The 24238-nt window shown below is 39.4% G+C and overlaps 1 protein-coding gene and 1 pseudogene across 2 annotated transcripts in view; one reads left to right on the forward strand and one right to left on the reverse strand.

Annotated features, from left to right (window-relative positions):
• The window catches only part of MLLT3 (MLLT3 super elongation complex subunit), a 294338-nt gene extending 282795 nt beyond the window's left edge, over positions 1 to 11543 (forward strand). Inside the window, exons 9-11 of one of the 2 annotated variants that reach the window (XM_026453889.2) lie at positions 139 to 210; positions 1416 to 1487; positions 6646 to 10769. In XM_026453889.2, coding sequence (XP_026309674.1) covers positions 139 to 210; positions 1416 to 1487; positions 6646 to 6777 — 276 coding nt within the window. In that variant the 3' untranslated portion in view covers positions 6778 to 10769. Of the gene's footprint in view, positions 1 to 138; positions 211 to 1415; positions 1488 to 6645 lie in introns of both variants that reach the window. The other variant, XM_026453890.1, reaches the window with a different exon arrangement.
• A 9396-nt stretch (positions 11544 to 20939) lies between these two features.
• LOC111526140 lies at positions 20940 to 21714 on the reverse strand (annotated as a pseudogene).
• Between the last annotated feature and the right edge of the window lie 2524 nt (positions 21715 to 24238).

A 24238-nucleotide genomic window follows, 5' to 3' on the forward strand; every position in this document is an offset into this window, starting at 1 on the left:
AAATGTATGGAAAAGAAATGCTATTTGGAAAGTAAATGTTACTGTACATTTCATTCAGTGAGTGCCTTTGTTTGTGTGGCTGGTTAGCTAAGAGATGTTTGAAATAAAATTTAACACAGTGTTCTCTTTGATCCCTAGATTCTTGAAGTCAAAAGTCCAATAAAGCAAAGCAAATCAGATAAGCAAATAAAGAATGGTGAATGTGACAAGGTAGGTTTCCAGTCTGTTACTAGCAGAGCTCCAACACTGACAAGCCTTCTGTTTCTTTGTGTTCCCCTTGATCATCCTTGCTGGTTCTCCTTTCATTTTCTTTGTCAAACTGCCCAAGATGCCCAAATGATGAGTATTGAGTCCCAGTGCTTTGTAGTATGTTTTCCTTGTGTTGTTTGTATCTTCAGTGTTAAGCTTGGCCTTATCTGTCATATGCCATGTTGCCAACATTGCCAAGGGATTTCAGGCACATTGAATTGGGAAGTAAGAGAATTGTGGTAGAGGTAGCAGGTTAAGGAATCTCAGATGTAGATGAGCAAGACATCTGATGCTAGTGCAGTTTGCTTTCCCAGAGTGTGCATCATGCTTCTGAAATCTGACTACAAGACCTAATGGGGTTAAGTTACCTGGTTTGGGCAGGGCCTTAACCCTGCTTTGTAGGGCCAGGGCAGACCTCTGTAATGCTTCACGAATCTTTCATTTGCCTTTAGTGCAAATGGTGCTGGGGGCACCCATGCAATTATGCTAACAAAGACTTGTGAGTCTGAGCATATGGAAAGAGAGGCACCCCCTATCCCCTTTCAGGGGAGCTCTTCACAAATCAGATGATAATTAGTGATCCCTGTTTTTCATAATACATTCTTCTGTTCTTCTGTCACTTGCTGGCATTGCTTACTGCAATGTTTGGTATGACCAGGAAGCCTTTTTAAAACAAAAGCAAAACAAACAGTAAAACCCCCACAAAATTGCCCTGACTTAATTGGTAATGTACATTGTTGTTTCCGTATTCAAACGTAGAATTTTTTTTCTCTTAGAAACCTTCTGAGATTCAAGAATGGAGAAAAAAAAATGAAAGTAGCCTTTGTTAACATGTTTAAACTCACAATTTAGCATTGAATTTCCCTACCTTTTGTAGAGATGTTGGGGGAAAGTGAGTCTACTGACTTGAATCTTCATAAGAGCAATTAAGTCCAAGAATTCCCTCCAACTCCCTTTTTAAAGTTGGCGTGATAAAGGTAATGGCTGCTCTGAGACAGGCTTGGTCTGCAGAGGCCTTTGGGCACTGAGTGCACGCAGCCTGGGCTAGAGTGGTATAATGAGAACCTCTAACTGCTGCTGCTTGTGTGTTTTTACTTACATATTCATTTGTTTTTGAACTACTTCTTAAAGTGCTTGTCCTTTTGGGGGACATTCTTCTCTTTCAGGCATACCTAGATGAACTGGTAGAGCTTCACAGAAGGTTAATGACGCTGAGGGAAAGACACATTCTGCAGCAGGTGAGAAATGCTTTTTAGCACAACCCTTTCCAGAAACATCAAGACTTGGTTTGTCCTGCAGTAGTGTGATAGCACCTGGAGGCCACTGCAGCCCCACGCTATCAGAATCTGGCGAATGCCACCTATAGACGTATTTGGGAAGGGTTCTCATTTCTGAGGCCACCTAGAAGTCTGCGTTGGAGCTCTATGGCAATTATTCTCCCTCCTCTAGTGCTGTGGATGATGAGATCTGGGCAATTTAGGAAGTGATGCTGGATTGTAGTGATCCCTCAGCTGGCTGGTGTAATGTGGGCTGAGGGAGGGGACAGTAGGAATGCAAAAACCTTTGGGGCCAGGCTTCTGGTTTCATGGGAAAACGGTGATAAGAATTTGAGTTAAGTGTTGTAAACATTTGTGATTCAATTTAGTAACCTTTGCCAATGATATTCTAAGGAAAATAAATATTTTCTTCATTTCCCTTATCTTGTACAACATGCATTCTATTATTATGAACTCAACTGTGGAATACTTGTAGTGGAATACTTGTAAATTGGAGAAACTTCAATTAATACAGTTTGATGTTTTAATAAGATAAGAAGAGTGGTTTTTCATTTTCATCCAGTTAATGATGTATGCCTCTGTTGCATTACCAGCAGCTATTGGTAACTTTTTTAACACCCAAAGAGTAGAATGTGTGTTCTAAATTCCAGGGCAGATATGTAGATTGTTTCACTGTTTGAATTTCTTTTTTTTGTTTTACTACTTTCAAATGACTTGACATTAATACTTAATCTACTCTAGCTGTGTGTGTGTGGAGGGGGGTGGGGAGGTTTTTTAAACATTTAGTGGCTGGGGGTCACATTTATATTCTGTGTACATTTTTGCTTACATCTCTAAATACATAATCTCAAACTTGCCAAGTTTCCTGAGTGGCCTGATAAGCTTTTTAACCCTTGTAGAGTTTTAGATTTGAACAAAAGACTACAGACCTATGATTCTTAATTGCAGATAAGTTGCGTTTCTTGCAGTTTCTTTTTAATTAGTATGGGTAAGGAAGCAGGACTTGAGTGGCCTACCATAAGTGGTGGTCTAGTACTTTGCTAAAATTCTTCTTAGGCCTCTTTTGAAGAACCGAACGGTGTTTTACCTGTCACTTACCAAATATTTGGGGCTGGCATAATGCTAATTGCAGATCTGTTGCATGATCTTTCTCATCTCTTCCCAAACACCAGCTCTGAGGCACTGTGGAGCAATTGTCCAACAAAGTTATTTATACCCAAGCTGGGCCCAAATAGTAAGTCTCATAGGAGGTGGGACAGATGTTTGTGCAGGGTTGGGACATCTTCACAAAGAAAGCCTTGCCAGTGAGTCAAGGACACTAGGCCATTGGGCAGATCTTACCTTGGGGTGTCATTGGCATTCCCAATTTAATGTTGTCCTTTATTTTGACCTTATAAGAATTGTGAAGGAAGGTGGCTTACCGGAGAATTCCATCCAAGTGGATTATTTTAGTATTCTAGAGGGAGAGAGTAATATCTATGAATTTTTAACCTGGCATAAAGGCACTCCCGGGCACACAGCATTTCACCCTAATTGCATTCCCAGGCCGGTTGAAAGCTCTCAGTCTTTGGCCTTTTGCCTTGTAATGCAGCTGAGGCTTGTGATTATGATACCATGATGCATGTCCTGTCACGGTTTACTGCTTAATTAATTCCTTTTGTAAAACATAGCACTGTTGAGGACTAATGTTATTCTCCACCTTGAGGGCTGCTCGTCTCATGGAATGCATTCCACAAAGTCTACGTATTCTCTGCCGTGCCGACTTGAACACCTGAAGCAGAATTTCTAGTGGGCCCAGGATCACATCTAGGTCCTTCCCTGTTAAATGCATCCTATCCAAAAATCTGGCCTGACGATTTTATTTGGCTCACAAAAAGTGGTTAATGGCTTTGTTTTACTCTGGGGGCATGCAGTCCTGGCACTCGGCAGCTAGTTTAATGAACAGACAGCATTGGATCAAGGAGCCTGTGTTCCTAAGCCACTTTTTCAAAGGGTATAAATACAATAGAGTAGACATAGTCAGATCAAGAGAAGTGATTACCTAGGACTGATGAATAATTTGATTCCTCTTTAAACCACATGTTCCACATTTATTTGGAAAGTGACATTGAACACATCTAACATCCCCAGCAATTCACTCTAAGCCTGGATTTGCATCCACATCTGGGAGAAGAAAATTCTGTGGGAAACCAGGTTTCCTTAGAGGAAACTAAATTGCTTAGTTTAGCAATTTAGAATCCAGCCATGATTCTTTTCGAATTGTCTGCAGGGAATGGGAAGTCCGTGGCATATTAGAATATTCCTTCTAAGAACCCAGAGAAGCCTCCCTGAGAAGTGTTCTGCTGAAAATGATGTTCTCCATCCTGGGAAATAACTTGTCATATCTCAGCACCCCTTGTAGATTTGAGCCTGATGGCCTACCCCTTAACCAAGGGTAGGGCACACATTTTTACGTGGTGGTAGTCAGCGCTTTCCAGACCATAGTAGAGGCCTTTATATGGGAAGACCTATGTTGTCCCAGACCTGGCTCTACTCCATAGAGAAGCAGTTAAAGTAAAGCCTGTTCATTACTTCTCACACAAAGAAGAGGCTGCTTCACATGGAAAGAACCCTGGTTTTTGAAACTATAATCAGACTAAAATCAGTGCATTTACTTTTTATAATTAAAAATTGGGGAAGGGAGCCACAGATCTGACAAGTGGATCTCACCCGGTTTAAAACAAAATGAGACATCCAACAGCCTGCGTAGTACCCCTTGAAAGGCTGATGTGGCAGGAAATAATCCATCATGAATGTTTTCACAACAACCATCATCTGAAGAATGAGTTAAGCAGTTTACACACTCTTCCTTTTCCACTACCCATATGTACCCGATTGCCTGTTTTTTTTATCTGTAGTCACTCTATCTACTATTATTATTGTTTTGGACAGACATTAATTATTGTACTATGATGCAGAGTAATGACATCAAGGTCAAGCCACACTGCATCAGCAAAGAGGGTATTCCTGTAGAAAGGCAGAGTGGAGTTCTTCAGGCACTCGTGGGGTATGTTCAGGCTTTGTGGCCTGTGTCAATAGAATAAAGCATGTTAACATTGTTTCTGATCTGACTATCAGGATTCCTGGAAAGGAATGCACACTTATTTTTCTTTATGGAGCCCTTACTTAAATGAGGATGTGGGCACATGCTCTAATAATTCAAATCATTAATGCTGTTCCCTTTGGCAAATAATTCCCAACTCCCCAACTCTTGCCACTGCTACTACATTAAGGCTGTTTCTCTGCATCTACCTTGATGTATTCTTATGGGCTCCCATAAAAATGTGGGGCTCATTTAGTTAGATTTATCAGATCCCCTTTATATCATTGTGCATGTGTGGCTGCAGGCTGGGCGCAGCATGCTGATCGAGGAAGTAGGGGTTGGTGATGGAAATACTGGAGATCTGCAAGATAGCACAATGCATGAGAAATGCCCGGGCTCAAGTTTCTAGTAGGCAAAAGTGTTTATATGCTTTAAAATTAAGTAGCTTTTTTCTAGAAGGGATTTTTTTATTGCCCAGTTTTCTATTTGCTGTTAAATAATTAGGGAACAGCTATATTGGGTCATGGAAAACTGTTTTCTTGAAAGAATTAGTTACAATTTTTTTTTTATTCAAGCAGGCCTTTCTGAGTTTTAGTTTCTGCATTTTCTTGCCTTATTTATTTTAGTGCTAATGAAATGGCTAACACTCATTGGGGGCGGGAGGAAAAAGCATCTGGTCTGTAATTCATGTGCAGTTTAGTTACCTCCCAGATAATTAAGGATCAGTTTATAAGGTAATCATAATCATATTATCCTGACTTAGGTAGCAATTTACCATTTATAAGAAGCTTTGCTTATGATATCTTATTTGATCATCTGCCCAAACTTGCACAAGTAGAATAGGTAGCGTTACTCCCATTTTCCAGACGAGGAAACTGAGGCTCAAAGGTTATGATGTTCTAATACCATTGAAAGAGTGAGCAGAGTCAGAACTTGATATGCCAAATCCAGAACTCTATTCTAAATGCTTTGTCAATTACCTACTGGGCAGCTGGCCGGGGGAAGGAGTCAAATTCTGGTCAGCTTGTTATTTCCATTGTACAAATTTGAAATTATAATAGCTCTGAAGAGACTACTTATTTCCATCCCGAAATTTACACATTTTTCACTAGATCCATAGTATTTTTGCATAAAATGGCAAAACTAAAAATGTATTCCAGAAAATACGTAGTCTTAGTTCAATCGATGTTAATTATATAGTAAGTACATGATTGAGCATAGCTGTGTGTTTGTGGTTCTGTATGTATGTGGATATGTGTGGATGACTTGCTGAAAGTTCTATTACTAATAACTAACAGAACAAATGAGTGTCCATTTTAGATCTTTTAGTGTTAATAAGATCTTGTTGAATAAATTTTTACATAAATGTAGCACTTTAACCACAATTGGGTATACCCCTTCTAAGAATTTCTTGATGCACGTAACAGAACTTTGAGTCTAATGGTTTAAGCAAGTAAAGTTTTCCTCTGACTCCCTCCCCTAAAACAGTAACCATCACCTCTGTCGTTTAACATTTTTCTGAAAGTTGGAGCCAATACAAGAAGAAATGAGGTTTTCCAAATTATTAACAATTATATAATGATAAGGGAAAATGATTTTATATAGCGGTGTGTGTGTATGTGTTTGTGCTGAAGTAAAAGTAGTTTTGTTATTTCTAGGCTGGATTTTTCTTATGTTTATTAAGTATAATCACTGTCTGTTGAGTCAGTAACTAATTTTTAAAGGGGTCTTGAAATGTTATCTCCCCCTAACTGCTCACTCACAGTTAAATATTCTGTTCACGACTTGAAAGCAGGAATGAGTTTAAAGGGTATGAAAAGCAAGACAAGTTCTCACTGGGAATTTCTAAGGTTTAATATACCTTTGACTTATCAAGTTGACTGAGACAATTTAATGCTATTCATGGTATGGGACCTTGTTGCTATAAATACGCATATTTATCACTTGATTCCATATTTGATCGCCCCTCTATACTCTCTCTTTGCCTTTTGATGTTTGCTGCTTATTGCCCAAACTTTCTCTTCTTCACTCCTCTAGATCGTGAACCTTATAGAAGAAACTGGACACTTTCATATCACAAACACAACATTTGATTTTGATCTTTGCTCGCTGGACAAAACCACAGTCCGTAAACTACAGAGTTACCTGGAAACATCTGGAACATCCTGAGGATATAACAACTGGATGCATCAAAAACTATTGTGTTTTTTTTTCTTTGGTTGTGATTTTTTGTTGTTATTGTTTATATGAAAACACTCAGAATGATGCAACCAAAAGGGAAAAAATAAAAATCAAACAACCTTCAGCTTTATTTTTCTTTAAAGCCAGTCATCATCTCTTGATAAAGGAGAGGTTAAAGCAAACCAGCCTCAGCGGACCACTCTTCTCTCCAAGGAAATCCCCGGGAAGAGTTAGCCTGGATAGCCTTGAAAACAAACAAATCAAACACAACACAAGAAAACTCAAAGAATGTGTATGGTATCATGTATCTCTCTGTGGTGGTTCATTCCACAGGACGAACGCATATTCAACACACTGCCTTATTACATAACTGATCTATTTATTATCGCATACAGATATTCTAAGTCATTGAGGGAATGACACCATCAGACATTATAAGTACTTGGTCCCGTGGATGCTCTTTCAATGCAGCGCCCTTGCCATCCCAAGCCCAGTGACCTTACTTGTATACCGTGCCACTTTCCACCAACTTTTTCCAAGTCCTTTAACTTGTTGCAGTCTGTATTTTCCACCTTTTGTTTTTCCAGTTCCAGGACACAGATTATCAACTGGGGGGACCAAATAGCCACCTTGATTTTCTTCTTTGTGGTCTTTTTCCTGAAAGTTGGGGCCCAGTCCTTGGCTGTATCCATGTAATGATCTTGGACCGTGGTAGAAAATGCACCAAATAGGATCATATGAATTGCTGTCTAGCCTTAGTCAATAAACTTGTAGGACTTTTAAACAAAAGTGTACCTGTAAATGTCCTGAATCCAGCATTGTTGAGCTGTCATCAACATTCTTGTGTCTGTTTTACTGTTATAATACTAGGTAAATATGGAAGTAAAGGCATCCCGCAGGATCATCATTTAAAAAAAAAAGGAATTCTGGTCCTGTTTTCTAAAAGAAAATGTAGAAATTCTTAATTTGGAAATTTGGATCTATTTATTAGTAAGAGTTTCAGCTTTCTTCAGCTGCCAGTGTGTTACTCATCTTTATCCTAAAAATCTGGAATCAGAGATTTTTGTTTGTTCACATATGATTCTCTTAGACACTTTTATATTTGAAAAAATTAAAATCTTTCTTTGGGGTGAAATTCTTGGTTATTCTACCATAACAGATTATGTATTAACTTGTAGATTCAGTGGTTCAATACCTGTTTAGTCGCTTACTAATATTTCCAGAAGGATTTCTTGTATTGGTGAAAGATGGTTGGGGATGGGGCGATATTTTTGTTCTTGTTGTACCCTTGTTTTGAAACTAGAAATCAGTCCTGTGGCATGCAAAAGAAAGCAAATTATTTTTAAAAGAACAAAACCAAAGTACTTTTGGTGTCATTATTCCATCTTCTCTATAAGTGGAGAAATGAAAAGTAAGAACAGCTCATCTTCCAAGTTTTTACTAGAAATTCAACTGAAAAGAAGAGAAATGAAGAAATACTTCTGGATCCAAAGGTTCGTCACTGGATCAGCCTTAAGAAAGTCTCTATGTGTGCTAATAGACCAGTATCTCCCTTGTTTGTTCCCATGCCAGATGCTGTCTTTTCATACAGAGATTAACTCGTGTCTGTACAGAAAATGGTCTTTCCAGACCCATTCTTTTGGGCAGTTATATAAATGCAGATTGATAATGGAGTTATTTCTGCATTTTAAAAAGGGGATTTTTTTACACTGTTTCTTTCTATCCAAAGAAACTATTTTTTCCTTTAAAAAATTATAATACAGCCATGCTCCTTGTAAATTATTTCTCTGAAGCGTCCTCCCAGAGGACAAGTGTACTTTGTCAATAATGTTATGATTCTTAATGATGATTGGCATGAACCGTACTTGAAGCATTTGTTGTATTGTCCACTTCTCGATGTGCAGAGAAACTTTGAGTCATTTTGGACATTAGGTGATTGATAAATTGTGTGGTTTCAGTTGTGTTTTGTTTTTAACTTTATAGTTGGAAGGGGAGGGTAATGTTTATATGGAAATGTTGCAAATTTTTAAAAATATTTTAAAATTTCTAACTGCTTACTCACATATTCTCATCAAGGCAGAGGTTTATGTGGTTTAATATATCTGTGTAGTTTAACTAGAAATGTGTATATGTAGTTTGGGCCATTTTTATTTCTGTAACTAAATTGTGGGGCAAAAAACATGATTTGCCAATGTAAAAATTTTTTCCCTTAAGTTACTAACCAAGAAACTAGGTAAGATAAGAAATGACCAAACAAAAAGGATGATAAGTAGGACAGCCATTATATGATAAACTTTAGACTTGAAAATTAGGGAATAAAGTTAATTTCTTCAGAATATCCTAAAATGTAAGTTTGTAAATTGATAAAATTCAGAAAGACTTATCCATCTTCTACTCATCAAGATAGCAAAATAAGGTTTTCACAGAATTAAGAGTGAGAGTTACGTTATTTTTTTTGAAGTGATAATCTTGCTCTCATTTTTAAATACAGAAATAAAAAGATCCCTTTGAATTAATTTCAAGTAGTTATAATACCTCTCTTAAAGTAACCCCTTCAGTTCTGTCACATTTATATGCACCCAACTTTGAAGCCTATTAAGAATATATTTGACACATGAGTACCCTAACAGTGGCTCTGGTTTCTTAAGCACAAAGGGAAAATGGCAGGGTTTAATTTCTTTGGTGTACATATATAAATAGATGTTTCAAATAAAATTAATTGGGTGAATGTGAATATGGTTTGAACCAGCCAGAGTATGATAAACTTTAAAAAATTTTTTTCCTCAGTGATTAGCCAGGGGAAAAAACATGTACAGAACTCCCGCCCCTATACCCCCTTATAACTTAGCTTTTGCCTCTGGTTTTGCAGAAGGATGTGTATTGGTGGGTTTAGGGGTCCTTCTGTCTTTGGATGTAACAGTCATATTAGCAACAATATTTTGCAGTTATTTCACGGTCCTCACCATAATCTGCCTCTGTCGATCTTAATACAGACAAATGGGTATTTCTATATATGCGTTCATATAGTATCAAGGTAGGGAAGACTATAAAAACTTCAGATCAGGAGACAAAAAATTTAGGAAACAATATCTCAGAGTGTCCTAAACATTTTAAATTGCCAGGCAAATCTCTCTAATCTGAATATTCACCTTTTGGTGGAAAGAGCCGATAATATTGGATTTCTTCCACTAAAAAGTTTCTTCAACCAAAAAAAAACAAAAAAACAAAAGTGTTTTTTGCCCATGTCTTTTACAGACCCACCTAATCTTTAAAAAAAAAAAGAAGAAACAATTTTAGGTCTGTATAACATCCCATTTACCACTTCAAGCTCCACAAATGTAGTTAATATACTTGTTAAGAGAGACTTTACTCTTAAATGTTTTAACTCTGCCTACTTAATGGAGTTGGATGTCCAGTGTTGGAAACAGTCAGTGTCTATTTGGTGGCTTGTGTTTATTTTTGTCACTGTAGAAGTGATCCGCTCTGGAGTAATTTGCTGTATGCTTATTACTTTCCACCTTTAGCTTTTTGTGTACTAATGCTATGTACTGCTCCTATATTTATATATACATATATATATATATATACACACACATATATATTATCAGAGTAATCTTGCTTTGGACTGTTGCTCTAAGCTATGATGTAGAGACTACTACAGCTGCAGTGAATGTTAAGGAGTCTGTTCCCGTGGTTTAGTCTAGTCTTGGGCTGGAAGTCTACATCTTTTAACCTCTTTTGTTTTATATGATGCTTTTTATTATGTAGGCACTGCCATCCCTGAATATTCCTTGTAAAGATGCATTGAAGAAGTCAATTTAAAAGGAAGACAAAGCCACCGCTGTCTGTAAACTGTAAATATGTATTTTGGCACTTGTACTCCAGTATTCTGAAAATAGAGTTATGATGGAAATGCTGACAGATCCTTAATGGTGGCCAGAGCTACCATGCAGTGCAAAAATAAATTAAGTGAAAATGTATTATTGAGATTAACAGTGCAAGGCCAATACCTTTTATAAATCTGTCAGTATCTTTTTAATGGACTGTGTATGTGTAGTTATGTTGAAAGACACATTGTGTATGTGTACATGCTTTTGTGTGAATTCAAGGCACACTGTAAGATGTATTTCCCTTCTCTAAAATCCATGTTGAAATGTAAGTACAGATTGATAGAAATAGGTGTTTTACTTAAACTCATATAATCTGTTGCAGCACCGTTTTTAAAATGTGTAATTGTACTGATTTGCTAAGAGTCATTTGACCAAAGTTTGGCTTTATTTTGCATAGAGGAAAAATTAGCCCCTAGCCTTTTCTCAAAAAGTGATGCTGTTTCTAAAGAAGAATAGATGGGGAGATCTGAGGCATCCTGAGAAAGGACAATGTGTCCAAAACCAGCTGAAGGCAGAGAGTCCACGCCTCATTCATTTTAGGACTCCCTCATGTCTAGCACCATCTTCTGTGTCCTAAAGCCAGTATATATATAATTTTTTAAAACTCTGCAAAGATTGGAACAAGAAGCGGTGGGATGCATTCTTGGCATAAACTGGGCTATGTATGCATGATGTTTTTTCTTTCTTCCCCATTTCTTTGGAGGGTTTTGTTCAGAAACAAAACTGTCTCTGTGCTATAGCCAGAGACAGTCGATCTTACAAAGTCCCTGCATTTACTTTCACAGCAGGAACTGCTACCTTGATTAGACAGGAAGAAGAGCAACTACAACAAAGAGAATAAAATACATTCAGTTTGGTAAATAACCAAGGAATTGGGTGTGATGCTCTTACTTAATAGTAAAGAGATTTACATCAAATTTGAGAAACTGACTTTATCTTCATTCAGGCTGACAAGCCATTTAGGGGATTAGAGGGGACTGCTTTGTCTCTTGTCAGTCCGAGAGACTGATTTTAGGTGTGGAAACATCAGTCCCAGATGGGCTGGGATGGCAGTAGAACTTTCTTTTTTTTTTTTTTTTTTTTTTTTTTTTTTTTTTTTTTGAGACGGAGTCTCGCTCTGTCGCCCGGGCTGGAGTGCAGTGGCCGGATCTCTCAGTTCACTGCAAGCTCCACTTCCCGGATTCACGCCATTCTCCTGCCTCAGCCTCCCGAGTAGCTGGGACTACAGGCGCCCGCCACTTCGCCCAGCTAGTTTTTTGTATTTTTTTAGTAGAGACGGGGTTTCACCGTGTTAGCCAGGATGGTCTCGATCTCCTGACCTCGTGATCCACCCGTCTCGGCCTCCCAAAGTGCCGGGATTACAGGCTTGAGCCACTGCGCCCGGCCGGCAGTAGAACTTTCTAATGGCCGTACTTGGATTGGACTAATCTGTTCCCTTGTTGCGGCATAGATACTCATTTTTATTTAAAATAATGGCCTTATACCTTCTCCAGTGTATAGAAAGGGTCAAGAGCAGCACCAGGCCCTGCTGAAGCACACTCACCCAGGGGTGCACTGCACCACATGGTTTTCCCAATACCCTGTTTCTCCAATTTATGGCCCCATTTTGATATGCAAGGAAACCTGGAGAGAGATGACAGATAACCAAGCCTGACCCCCAGACCTCTCTGGTTGGTAACTCAGGGAAATAAGTCTCCAAAACTAGTGGTCTTGTTTTATTCTGATTAGTGGAGCAACTAAGGGTATTTTATTGGTTTCCTTGCCAGGGATACCACCCAAATAGAAAACACAGAGCACATTTCAAAGCTTCTGCTTTCTCTGCCAGGTAATAGTATCCATACCTTCCTGTTTATGCGGTCCCCTTCTGTAGAGGTGCTTCCAATTTTTTCCAGAGGTTGTTAAATTGCCTTTGGCTCTGGGCTTAGCCTCTTGGTCTTAATTTCCCCTTAATTAAAGAAGGGTAACCAATGTGGTCTCTAGGAGCTAGTGAGAGAAATATACGGCACAAAACAAAAAACACTCTGATAATGATAACTGGGCCCTATGGCTCTTAAATAACAGCACAAATAGTCTACCACCTGAATGAGAAGGCTCCTTGAGTCCACTTTTAAAACAATTCAGGGTGACTACTGGGGTACTGGGTAATCCGCACAGAACAGGAGATACCCACAGGGAGTGGAAGATAGGTGGCGAGTAAAGACAAAGTTATTTGCTCATTTTCCCCTTTTAATCATGTCTCCCACCCCGTGCAGTCCCCACCACAGAGTTCTGAAGCTTCAAAAGGGTAGAAAAGGATAAATCCAGGCCATTAAAAGAAAATAATCAAAGCTATTGAAAAGATAAAACAAATGAGTTGCACTAAAAGGGCCGTCTGTGCAAGTAATAAGGTTGAAATACTGATACTGATTTCCTAGCCGAACAGCATTCCTCACACATGTGGTTTGTGTATCCGTGTCTGGGTGGGTGGTCTGGTGAGAAGTGCTAAACGCAGCAAGATGGCTTAGTTTTTGAGCAGTGGAGGGAAACTCTGGGACAGGCTCAGCCCGTGGCATCTATAGTCCCTGCAACATAAAGAGGCTTTCCTTTTGCTTTGTTCCAGGATAGAAAGTTTTAACTTGGCTTATTCATTTAAATGTGAGTCTCTATTCTGCACAGAACCAATCAGAGGGTAGGAGTGTGTGTGTGTGTGTGTGTGTGTGTGTGTGTGTAAGAACTTTCTTGTCTCTCACCGCCCCAGCCCTAGGGGATGGGATGTGTGGCATAGAATGTATAACCCTTCATTTGTTGGAATGTATTCCCTGGGTGCTAAGCACCTATTAACATCTCTTTTGAAAGGGACACTGTTTTAAGTAACACCTCAGTTTAGTTAGGACAGGAAATAGCATTAAATTAAAGGTACATATGAATGTGGTCCACAAACAATCCAAATAAAGGTAGACCTCCCCCCCCAAAAGCACATTTATACTAATGAGAATGCCAAATGAAGCACACTCAGTTCAAAGGGGGAAACTTGTTAAGGGAAGCTTCTTTCATTCAGGAAACATGATGCCCAGTGATAGCTTTTGAGAGACACAAATCATTGCCAACTCATATCTGAAGACAGGCTGCTTCATGAATATCCCTCAGAATTGTTAGATGTCGGGAGTTTTGACTTTAAATCAATTGGGGGATAAATCATTGTTTTCCAAATTACAATATTTGCTTGTTTCTATGTTTATTAGATGTCTCCGCCACTAGAACAGAAGTGCCTGAGGCTAAGAACTTTGTTTTGTTCACTGCTGATTCCAGGACCTAGAACAAGTCTAAGACATACGAGACACCTGTATTTATCAAATGAAAATGTGGGAGCATTTTGTGGAACGTGAACTTCTTTTGACATTTCATGAGAAATGGTTTTGCATTTAAGTTTGGAAACATTGCCCAGTATATGACCCTCTTGGCAATTCATGACATGCTAAAATATTAAATCTTTGGAAAGCCACATGTTCTACCAATAGTCAAACTTGTTTAACTTTATTTAATGCAATATTTCCTAAACCGTATGTAACACAATAGTAGTTATGCAAGATAGGAATAGCGGTTTGGCATTTAAAATAATGTTTCTTTATCAAAATAGTTTTTAAACTGTATTTCATTCTTCAAGGTTTATAACATAGTTTGGATAACACAGTTTCAGAGAAGGACAGCACAGCTATTACCATCTCTAGAAGTGGGTTTCTGGATTAGCTAATCATGTAACTTTTTGACCAAACTGGATTTTTTTTTTTTTTATATATATACAGGATTTCTCTATGTTGCCAGGGCTGTAGTTCAGTAGCTATTCACAGGCACGTCATAACATGCTATGGCCTTGAACTCCTAGGCTTAAGTGAACCTTCCACCTTGGTCTCAGAAGTAGTTGGGAGTACAGGTCCATACCATCAGATCTAGCAAACTGGAATACTTTTGAGAAGGAAATGGGACACTATTAATAATCATCCCAGGACAACATGAATAAATCAAAGCTGTCTTTGGCAAATCAGGGCATGTGGTCACTGTAGCTTGGAGGAAAACACTTTGGGACATGTGGAACTGAAAGTGTACCTTCAGATTTCTCTTTCCATCACTTTTATCATATGCACTTACCATGCATATGATAAAAGGTGTTTGGTTGGGCTGTGTAGGGTAGAAAAAAATATTTCCTCACCCATTGCAAGGTTCATGGCTGACACCCCTATATTAAAAATAGATTAACAAGAGAGAAGCAGAGCAGATTCATTGAACCAGAGTTTTCTGTGACATGGGAGCCATCAGAAATGAAGGTCCAAGAGACCCAGAGGAAGCTCCATTTTTATGCTTAACTTTGATGAATGGACAACCATGCGGAAGTATCCATAAAGGAGGTATGACATAATGGTAATAAACTGGGGGCACTTAGCAAGGCCTGATTGTTCAGATTCTTCTGGCCTCAGGGTATAAGGCAGGACTCCTTTGGAATGAAGATCTTTTTGACCTCCTTTCAGGTGAGGTAAGTCAGAATTTTTTTTTTTTTTTTTTTTTTTTTTGAGGAGTCTCTCCTCGTTGACCAGGCTGGAGTGCCAATGGCCTGATCTTGGCTCACTGCAACCTCCACCTCCTGGATTCAAGTGATTCTCCTACCTCAGCCTTCTGAGTAGCTGGGATTACAGGCATCTGCCACCATGCCCGGCTAATTTTTTGTATCTTTGGTAGAGATGGGGTTTCACCATGTTGACCAGGCTGGTCTTGAACTGCTGACCTCAGGTGATCTGCCTGCCTCAGCCTCCCAAAGTGCTGGGATTACAAGTGTGAGCCACCACGCCCAGCCCAGAAAATTTTTTAAATGATCAATCTTCATGGGAGAAATGTGGGGAAAAGAGTGATCTTTCTGCTTCTGAGTTTTGTCAGTTTCCTTCAGTTTAAAATACTCAGTGTACCAAGGTGCCGTATTTTGGGATATTGTGTTCTGAACCTTGACAGCTGCTGTTTTGTGGTAACAATTGAGAATCTCCCTCATAGTAAGGGTAGGCCCACAGGATCCAGGGTTTAAAGGGCGTTATCAGTGTTGCTGAAGAGGCTTTGCAGTTGATGTGGTCTCCAAGCCAGCCCTTCCTTCCTCACCCCCGCCCTTGTGTTAGCCTATCAGTTGAATAGGTGAATAGGCTTGTATTGAACCAAGTCCTGCATGCAAGGGCGCATTCCATATTTGGGGTCTCTGGCCCCATTTCCTGAGCCTGTTGCACGTTGAGGTTGTGTTTGTTTTCCTCACACCTGACACCTTTGTTTGAGATGCTACCTCTTCATTGTCACCTGCCGAGTCACTCTGGCTGCCGCTGCCAAGTCCTGGTAGAATTGCTCAGCTGGCAGGTCCTCTTCCTGTTAGAGCATGTTCTGGAATTTTGTAGGTTCTCACTCTGTCTCCAAGTCCTACTACCTGATACCCTTTGATATTTTGGTGATTCCAAGTTGTATGGGCACAATTCCTAGCATAGACCAAATGCTCAAAAAATGATGAACCAATGAAATAAATGGCTGTAAATAAATATCTTCCTTGGCTTGCAAGTAGGTTGCTACCTTGATGCCAATTCTCTGCTGCCTCTTTCCTTAAAAGTATGTCTTATTCTGCTACTACATTAAAGGTAGTATAACATTAGAGGCAGAAAGGTTTGGTTTTGAATGCCAGGTCTGTCACTCCTAGCCATATAACCTTAAAACAGCACACTTTCCCAGACTTTGGTTTTCTTATTTGTGAGATGAGATGAACAATGGACCTCTATTTAAGGCGATTGTTAAAATTAGAAGTTTGTTGCACACTTAGCACACTGTGCCTGGTCCACAGTAAAGTGCTTAATAAATGGTAGTTATGATGCTGTTGGAGTCTGATGAGACAATTCTCTCAGTGAATTCTCTATTCTCTTGTTGGTGGATAATTTTGCCAATATATAGTATTACACTGGTGCTGTTTGCCATTCAGCCCCAAGTGTCTTCAGCCCGCTGTGATTATTGCCCTTCCTCAGGTGCACATTCTTGCAGGGCAGTCATCAGCTGTGTAACTGACTGCTGCTCTTTCAAAGCTGTTTTCAGCCCATTAGAATGAAAGGGAGCCAGGTCTCTTGACTCAGAGCTGGGCCACATAGAACAGATAAGAGTTGAACACATTTCCACCTGATGAGCTCAATTAGAGGTAACACTGGTGAAACTGAGGTCATAGGGTCAAGCCCCTTGTGAACCCACTGGTTTGCCCCCTGGCACGACTACACACTTCCTGAGCCTATACAAACATGTCATGAATGGTGTCCTGGATCACAGGAAGGACAGTGTGAGAGCATGTCCTTTCACACATGGTTGCGTAGTGCCTTCTGGAGAAGTGTGGGTATACAGTATGAGCATCACTGTCATCTTTACGCAGCAGTGGCTTACCACTTTGGCGAGTGGTATTTGTGTGGGAAGCCATTCTCTAGAGAAGGTTGGGCATTCACCAGGAGTAAGCCCAAGTTGTGATCTTGGTTAGCCAGACGTTCTACTGATTTATTCACCATGTACAAGACCTCAGAATGATGTCACTTTTTCTTAAGGAACATATGCCACATAGAAATGGCCATTGTTATTGTATAGTCTGTGATTTGATTTATAGCGAGCATCTCAGTAACCTTTGTTTCACCATTATACTCTTAAAAGCCACACCACAGTTTTGAAAGGGATATGGCTGGCCACATCATTTTATAGAGGATACAAATGTAGCCCTTTGCTATGTTGAAATGCAAAGAAAAACTAATTTAGTCACTATTACTCTCCAAATTATTTTTTTCTCTTAAATATTGTATGATATGTTAGTTTCCTATTCATGTAACAAATTGCCATAAACATTGTGGCTTAACACAAATTTATTATCTCACAACTTCAGGGGTCAGAAGTGTAAACTGAGTTTCACTGGGTTAAAATCAAACTGTCAACAAGGCTGCGTTTCTTCCAGTGTCTTTTCCAGGGGGAGAATCCATTTCTCTACCTTTCTCATCTTCTAGAGGCCACCTGCATTCCTTGGTTCATGGCCCCTTCCTCTATCTTCAAAGCTAGAAACATAGCTTCTTCCACTCTCTCTGACTCTGAACTGTGTCTGTCTTCCGTCATTTTTTTTTTTTTTCTTCTGAGGCAGGGTCTCGCTCTGTCACCCAGGTTAGAATGCAGTGGCATGATCATAGCTCCCTATAGTCTTGAATCCCTGGACTCAAGCAATCCTCCCACCTCAGCCTTCCTAGTAGCTGGGACTATAAGCATGTACCACCATTCCCTGCTAATTTATTTTTTGTAGATACAGGGTCTTGCTATGTTACCCAAGCTGGTCTTGAACTTCTGGCCTCAAACCATTCTCCTGCCTTGGCCTTCCAAAGTGCTGGGATTGCAGGCCATGAGCCACCACGTCCAGTCTTTCTTTCATCTTCAACTGAAACTTCAGTTACCTTGGGACCACCCAGATAATCTAGGAACATTTCCCTAGCTCAAAATCCTTAACTTTGCTCATTTGCCAGGTACTGTAACATATTCACAGGTTCTAGGGACTAAAAAGTAGTCATCTTTGGGGAACCATTTTTATGCCCCACAGATAGGAAGGTGCCAGCTTTGAAATCTCCATCCTTCAGAATGTTTAAAGTCTATTTAAATATCTAAGCAGAACTTATTTGGCCCACATTAAACCAATTTGCTACTAGTTCCAGTTATTCATAGTACAGTTATTCATAGTATCATAATTTATGATGATGACTATGGTGGCAATTTCTTCAGAAGTTGGAGACAAATCCACAGTGACACATCTTAAAAGACTCATGCTTTATCCATGGTAATGGGAGTCATTAATGAGATATTTACTGAGTGCCTACTATGTGCTGACCATTATCCTGAGGACCTTGTGAAAATGTAGCTGCTGTGTGTGGAGTATTTCCTTTCCATTTTGCTGGTAGTAGAATCTCTTCACTCCTGAGCAACAATGTCATCATGTAGTTAGAACTTCTTTGAAGCTATATGGAAATCCTTAACTGGGAGACAGACTGAACACCGTTTCTGGGCTCCCAGCCTCCTTATTCCCATTACAGAAGGGACACTTTCTAATTTGATCTGAATTTCACAGGCTTTTTAGAGAGACCTGAATCAATGGTTCAATTTAAAGTTATGCACAGGGAGCAGCCTGGAACACCAGCCCAGCCATGTGTGCCCCAAAGTCGATGTATAGTTGCTTTTTGCTGCTCTGGTTTGGAGAATAAAGATTAAAAGCTGATGACCCCAGCTTCATCTTAAAACACTTAATTCAGTGTTTTCCATATGCTGAACTGTGGTCTGTTTTCATCACCTAAGGAGCTTTTACAAACTACTCCTCTGTGAGAGGTTCTGAGTCAGTTGTTTTGCATGAGGCCGTGAATACTGGTATTTTCAAATGCTCCCCAGATTATTCTAATATGCAGTCAAGGTGGGAGTGTAAAAAACAAAGTCCTGGTTCCCACTGCCAGGGATCCTTATTCAGTAAGTCCTACTGAATTGTGAACGTTCCTCTGCTGATTCTAGTGTGCAGCTATGTTTAGGGGTTACCATCCTAGCAACAATCTTTTGGCATTTTTAGCTATCAGGATTCTGTTTTCCTTGTCGCAAATGTAGATTCCTGAGGGCTGTCTCCATTCCAGGCTTTCTGACCCAGACTCTGGGGGCTGTGCCTAGAAAGCTGCAAGCTTAACACACATGCTTCAGGTAATTCTTATCAGGGAGTTGTAGGAAACACTGTGTAGTGGAGCACTACAAAGAACTTAGAGCTGTGCCTTTACTTACTTAGAGCAAACCCACATTCTCAGTTCCAGCATTTGGCTGATTTTCCCTTATGGCCAGGATTCCTGAGGCTGGGTTGGGAGTGTATGAAGGACAAGGTTATACACTGGTGGCATGGAATGTTTTGGTCCCTGAGTGATTCTCGTCAGGCTTTCTATGTGTTGATGGCTGCCTGGACAGCAGATGGAGTTCCCTGTTAGGTTGTCTGGTAAGTTATCAATAAAGAAAGATGAAGAAGTTCTCTAAAGCACTGTATATAAGAAAGAGTCAAATCAAATGCAACTCAATCTGGATAAAAGTAAACCAGAAGAATGCACCAGTCACATTTTCTCTGAGGAAGACAACTATTGGCACTGAAAGCTTTAGTCTGTCCTGATTCAGCAAACCCACACCAAGTATAAATTTTTCAAGTTTCTTTTACATAATCAAATTTGTAGCAATTCTAGTATAAGAAAACTGTTTATTCTGTTTCAGTGTTGCCTTTTTAATTTAAAAATATGTATATATACTTTTAAACGTACAGAAAATAGAAAAAAATAGCACATTGAACACCCACATACACACCAGTTAGATTCATTAACATTTTGCCGTATAGGCTTCATGCACATTTTGCAAAACCATTTGAAAACATTTTAAGGGACACTATAACACCTCATTTCTAAATGAGTATGCAAATGAAGGCATTCTTTTATAAACTACAACATCCTTCTCACAGCTCATACAATTAGCAATAATGGTCTAATATTCAAAATCTAGTCCATATTCAAATTTTCTCAGCCCCTTAGGTTTAATCAAAGATTCCACATTGCATTAGGTTATGATGTCTCTTAAGTAACTTTAGAAGAGTTACCCTTTCCACTTTTTTTTTTTTTTTTCAACACTGATATTTTGAAACAATGAGGCCAGTTATCTTCTACAACATTCTATATTCTGGATCTGTCTGATCATTTCTTTAGTGGTGTCATTTAACTTGTTGCTCTATCCCCAGCATTTCCTGCAAACAGGAAATTAGATCTAAAGGCTTGACTAAATTTCAGTTAAAGTTTTTTGCCAGAGCACTTCATAGGTCATAGAGTGTACAGTGCAGTATGCATAGGTCATACTGCATCACAGATCAGAAAACGGGTCTGTTTTTTTCTGACTACTAGTGATGTAAAATGTTATCAGAGCCTAAGGAACTCTTTATTGTAAAAGTATATTTTTTCCACACAACCAACCAACCAGTAAGTTTTTGGTGAGGTAATACTTTGATACCATGAGAATTCTAGTAGGGATGTAGCTCAACCTTTTATCTAATAGTTCTAGTATCAAAATGTCTTTAATACTGTTTTACATTAACCCTTTTCAACTTTTAAACATTTTAAATTTAAAAATATTCAAAAACATTTGTTTGCCACAAACCATAAAGTTTTACAAAAGTAAGATTCACTTTTATAATAATGGCATATTTACTCATTAATTGGAATGTGAGCACCCTCTCTCTTTTTAATTTTGCCTCAACCCTGTATAATAGCCAGTATGCTAGCCACTCATGGACCAAGAGATTAGCACACTTCCTAAAGCATTAATACCATAAAGAAAATCTAGACATGTGGGAGGTGGTAGGGGAAGTTTTGGTGGCCCAGAAGGAAACGGAGGCAGCAAGCATGATAGGAAGTGGGGTGGTGTGGGTGGTGGGCTATTGAATTTTAGACCTGACCTGGCTTTCCTGGTCCCAGAATTCCACGGAGTAGCACTGAATCTTGACTTTTGTTTTCATTCTCTTGAGCATTCTGTCCTATATTATTAGCTACAGAGGTTGAAGAAAGTAGATCAGACAGATCTGCTCCTCTCTATTTCCATATCCAGTGTAAACCACAACACAGCTTTCTCTCTTCATATCAATTGAAGCAATGGTAGCTGGGTAAATGCAGCTGTCTTCTGACCAAATGGCAGAACATTTGTCCCGAACTTTCTACTACTTCAAGAAAGTTGCAGTGTTCTTTTCTTGGCTTTTATTCTTCTTAGTAGGTTTTCTACTAGGCATGCTTTTTGGTTTATCTGAAATGTCGCAAATGTCATCAATCTTTAGAGCCTGTTTAAATGAAGCTACAGCTTTATTATCCACTTTTATCAGTGCTGTAGCATCCCAAATGTCAGAATCATCACTCTGGCCTGTGCTGCACTAGAACTACACCAAATCTTCCTGCTCCAGGATGCCACAGCCACTGCTGGCACTGCCCATTGCCATCATAAGCCTACCGCCAGTTTTACCCTTCAACGAATGCATTATTTCCTACATACTTACTAACCACAGTCAAAAATTGTTTCCCTGAGATGATATGGCCTTCTCCTTTGGTGGCATATATTAACTTTGTTAGTCTCAATATGACTCACAGTTTGAATTTTCAGGTTCAAGAATGTTTGTGCAGATTCATCCAAGACCTCCCTACAGGTGATTTTTTTCAGCACATTTTACTTAGTCAAATCATTGAACTATTGATCATGTCCCCACACCTAACCGATTTATAAAATTCAAAGCCATCTGCCCTGTAAGGATTCTCCATAGTCTTGATTACAGAGTTGATTTATGACCTAAAGAAAGAGAGATTTTCGCTTAGCTTTTGGAAATATTCCCTTCTGTAGATCAAAGATGCTGGTGATTTTCAGTAAGTTGATTGAGCAGGAATAGAACTTTTTAAGTCATCCTAGTTTTATAGGATTCAAGGCATTTCTTTTCCAAGGCTGATTATTAATTTTGCATTGAAATCCCTCACAACAATAAGCCTGTTGCATAGAAACAAACTTTTGATGAATCATCAAATCATCAAATATTTTCTCTTTCTTCAAAATGAAGGGCATCCATGCTAAGTTACTTCTGATTTAAAGGTGTTTTAAAAGGATCACCAAACATCTCCACTTGATGTCTATACTTTGTAAGAAAGACATTTTCTCTGATAAAGTATAATTTTTGCCTTCTCTGAGCATTTCTTTATGTGAAATGTGATTGGTTTCACTCCTTGAGTGATCCCTAAGTTGATTTAACTCTGGGTCAGTTTGTCAATTGTAGTTTATAACAAATGGGGAGGGAGGCAGATTTCCTGAAGGGCATAAAAATAAGATATTCATTTTCAAATCCCCTCCTCTTTCTCTTTGAACTGATTTGATACACCAGGAAGGTGAGGAGAACTGATATATAGGATGGAAACCTGAATACTTTTGACAAACCATGTGGAAGCCTTTCTTTTGTTTTAATGGAGGAATTTTGAGGATGAACCCAATTGGGAGGTGTAGGCAAACTCATAATTCCTTGAAATTTTCTTGCTTGTCTGATGGCAAACTTAGGATGAAATGTAATCCTCCATTGTGACAAATATGCCTGCTGTTTGGCAGATGTGCTTTTTCATTCTTCCATGTGGCTTTTGGTTTTGTGTGCTTCCTGAATGTAGGTCCTTTTGTTGTATACTACCTATTATTTCAATAGTGTGGTATAAATTACAGTTAAGCCCATAAATAATTGTTTCTCCTCCTGGCAGGTCCATCCCACAGTTATTCTTTCGTTAGTTGTTGACTGAAGTGATTAGCCAGACTGCGAACTAGCTCTGAGGATCCCAAGTTGAAGAAGAGGCTCAATACAGAGCTTACAGCTAGAGAGGTATTAGACAAAGAAACCAAAGGTTATGAGACAGGTGGACATGTGGTATAAGAGAGTTGAGAGGACAGTGTAGGATTTGAATGGAGTTCTACAGAGCACCAAAGATGCTTGTAACCGAACCCGTATAGGAAGGCATTCTAGGCAGAGGGAATAGTATGGACAAAGGGAAAAGCATACAGTATTTGGGGCAACTACATGTAGTTTGGTGTGACTTAAAGATGGAGTGCAAGTGGTAGGAAAGCAGGAGATAAAATTGAAGAAATAGGCAGAGGCCACATGATGTCAGACCTTGTTGCTAGGGTAAGGAACTTGTGCTTGATTTAGTGGATAAATGGGCAGCTATAGTGGGGGTGGAGGTTGGAATAGCATGAACAACTTTGCATTGTGAAGTAGGATCCCATACTTCTCCTCCAGAGAGTATCTACTGTTAAGTATCCTATGATCCCAAGCTTTGGACACATTTAACACTAATCTTTGCATGTGTATCTCACTAAGTTTTCATTACATTTTTAATATATTGTGTTATCTATTGCTGTGTAACAAATTGCCCTCAAAAGCTAGCAGCTTAAAACAATACATATTTATTATGTCACAGTTTCTGTGTAATCTAGATATGGCTTGGCTACATCTTGCAGCTCAGGGCCTCTCCCATGGATGCAACCAAGATACTGGCCAGGTAATCTCAAGGTTTAACTGGGGCATGGTGTTTCCAAGTTCACTTAGTGATTGTTGGCAGGATTCAGTTTTCTTCATGGGATGCTGGATTGAGGGCCCCAGTTCCTTGCTGGCAGTTGGCTGAAGGACACCCTCAGTTTCTTGCCACCTGGGCTTCCCAAACTGCCAGATTGCTTTATTAAAGCCAGTAAGAAAGAGAGTCTGCTGGCCGGGCGTGGTGGCTCACACCTGTAATCTCAGTACTTTGGGAGGCTGAGGTGGGCAGATAACGAGGTCAAGAGATGGAGACCATCCTAGCCAACATGGTGAAACCCCGTTTCTGCTAAAAATATAAAAATTGGGTGTGTGTGGTGGTACCCGCCTGTAGTCCCAGCTTCTTGGGAGGCTGAGGCAGGAGAATCACTTGAACCTAGGAGATAGAGGTTGCAGTGAGCCGAGATCATGC

Source organism: Piliocolobus tephrosceles, chromosome 14, assembly GCF_002776525.5.
Source record: "Piliocolobus tephrosceles isolate RC106 chromosome 14, ASM277652v3, whole genome shotgun sequence".
NCBI classification, from domain to species: Eukaryota; Metazoa; Chordata; class Mammalia; order Primates; family Cercopithecidae; genus Piliocolobus; species Piliocolobus tephrosceles.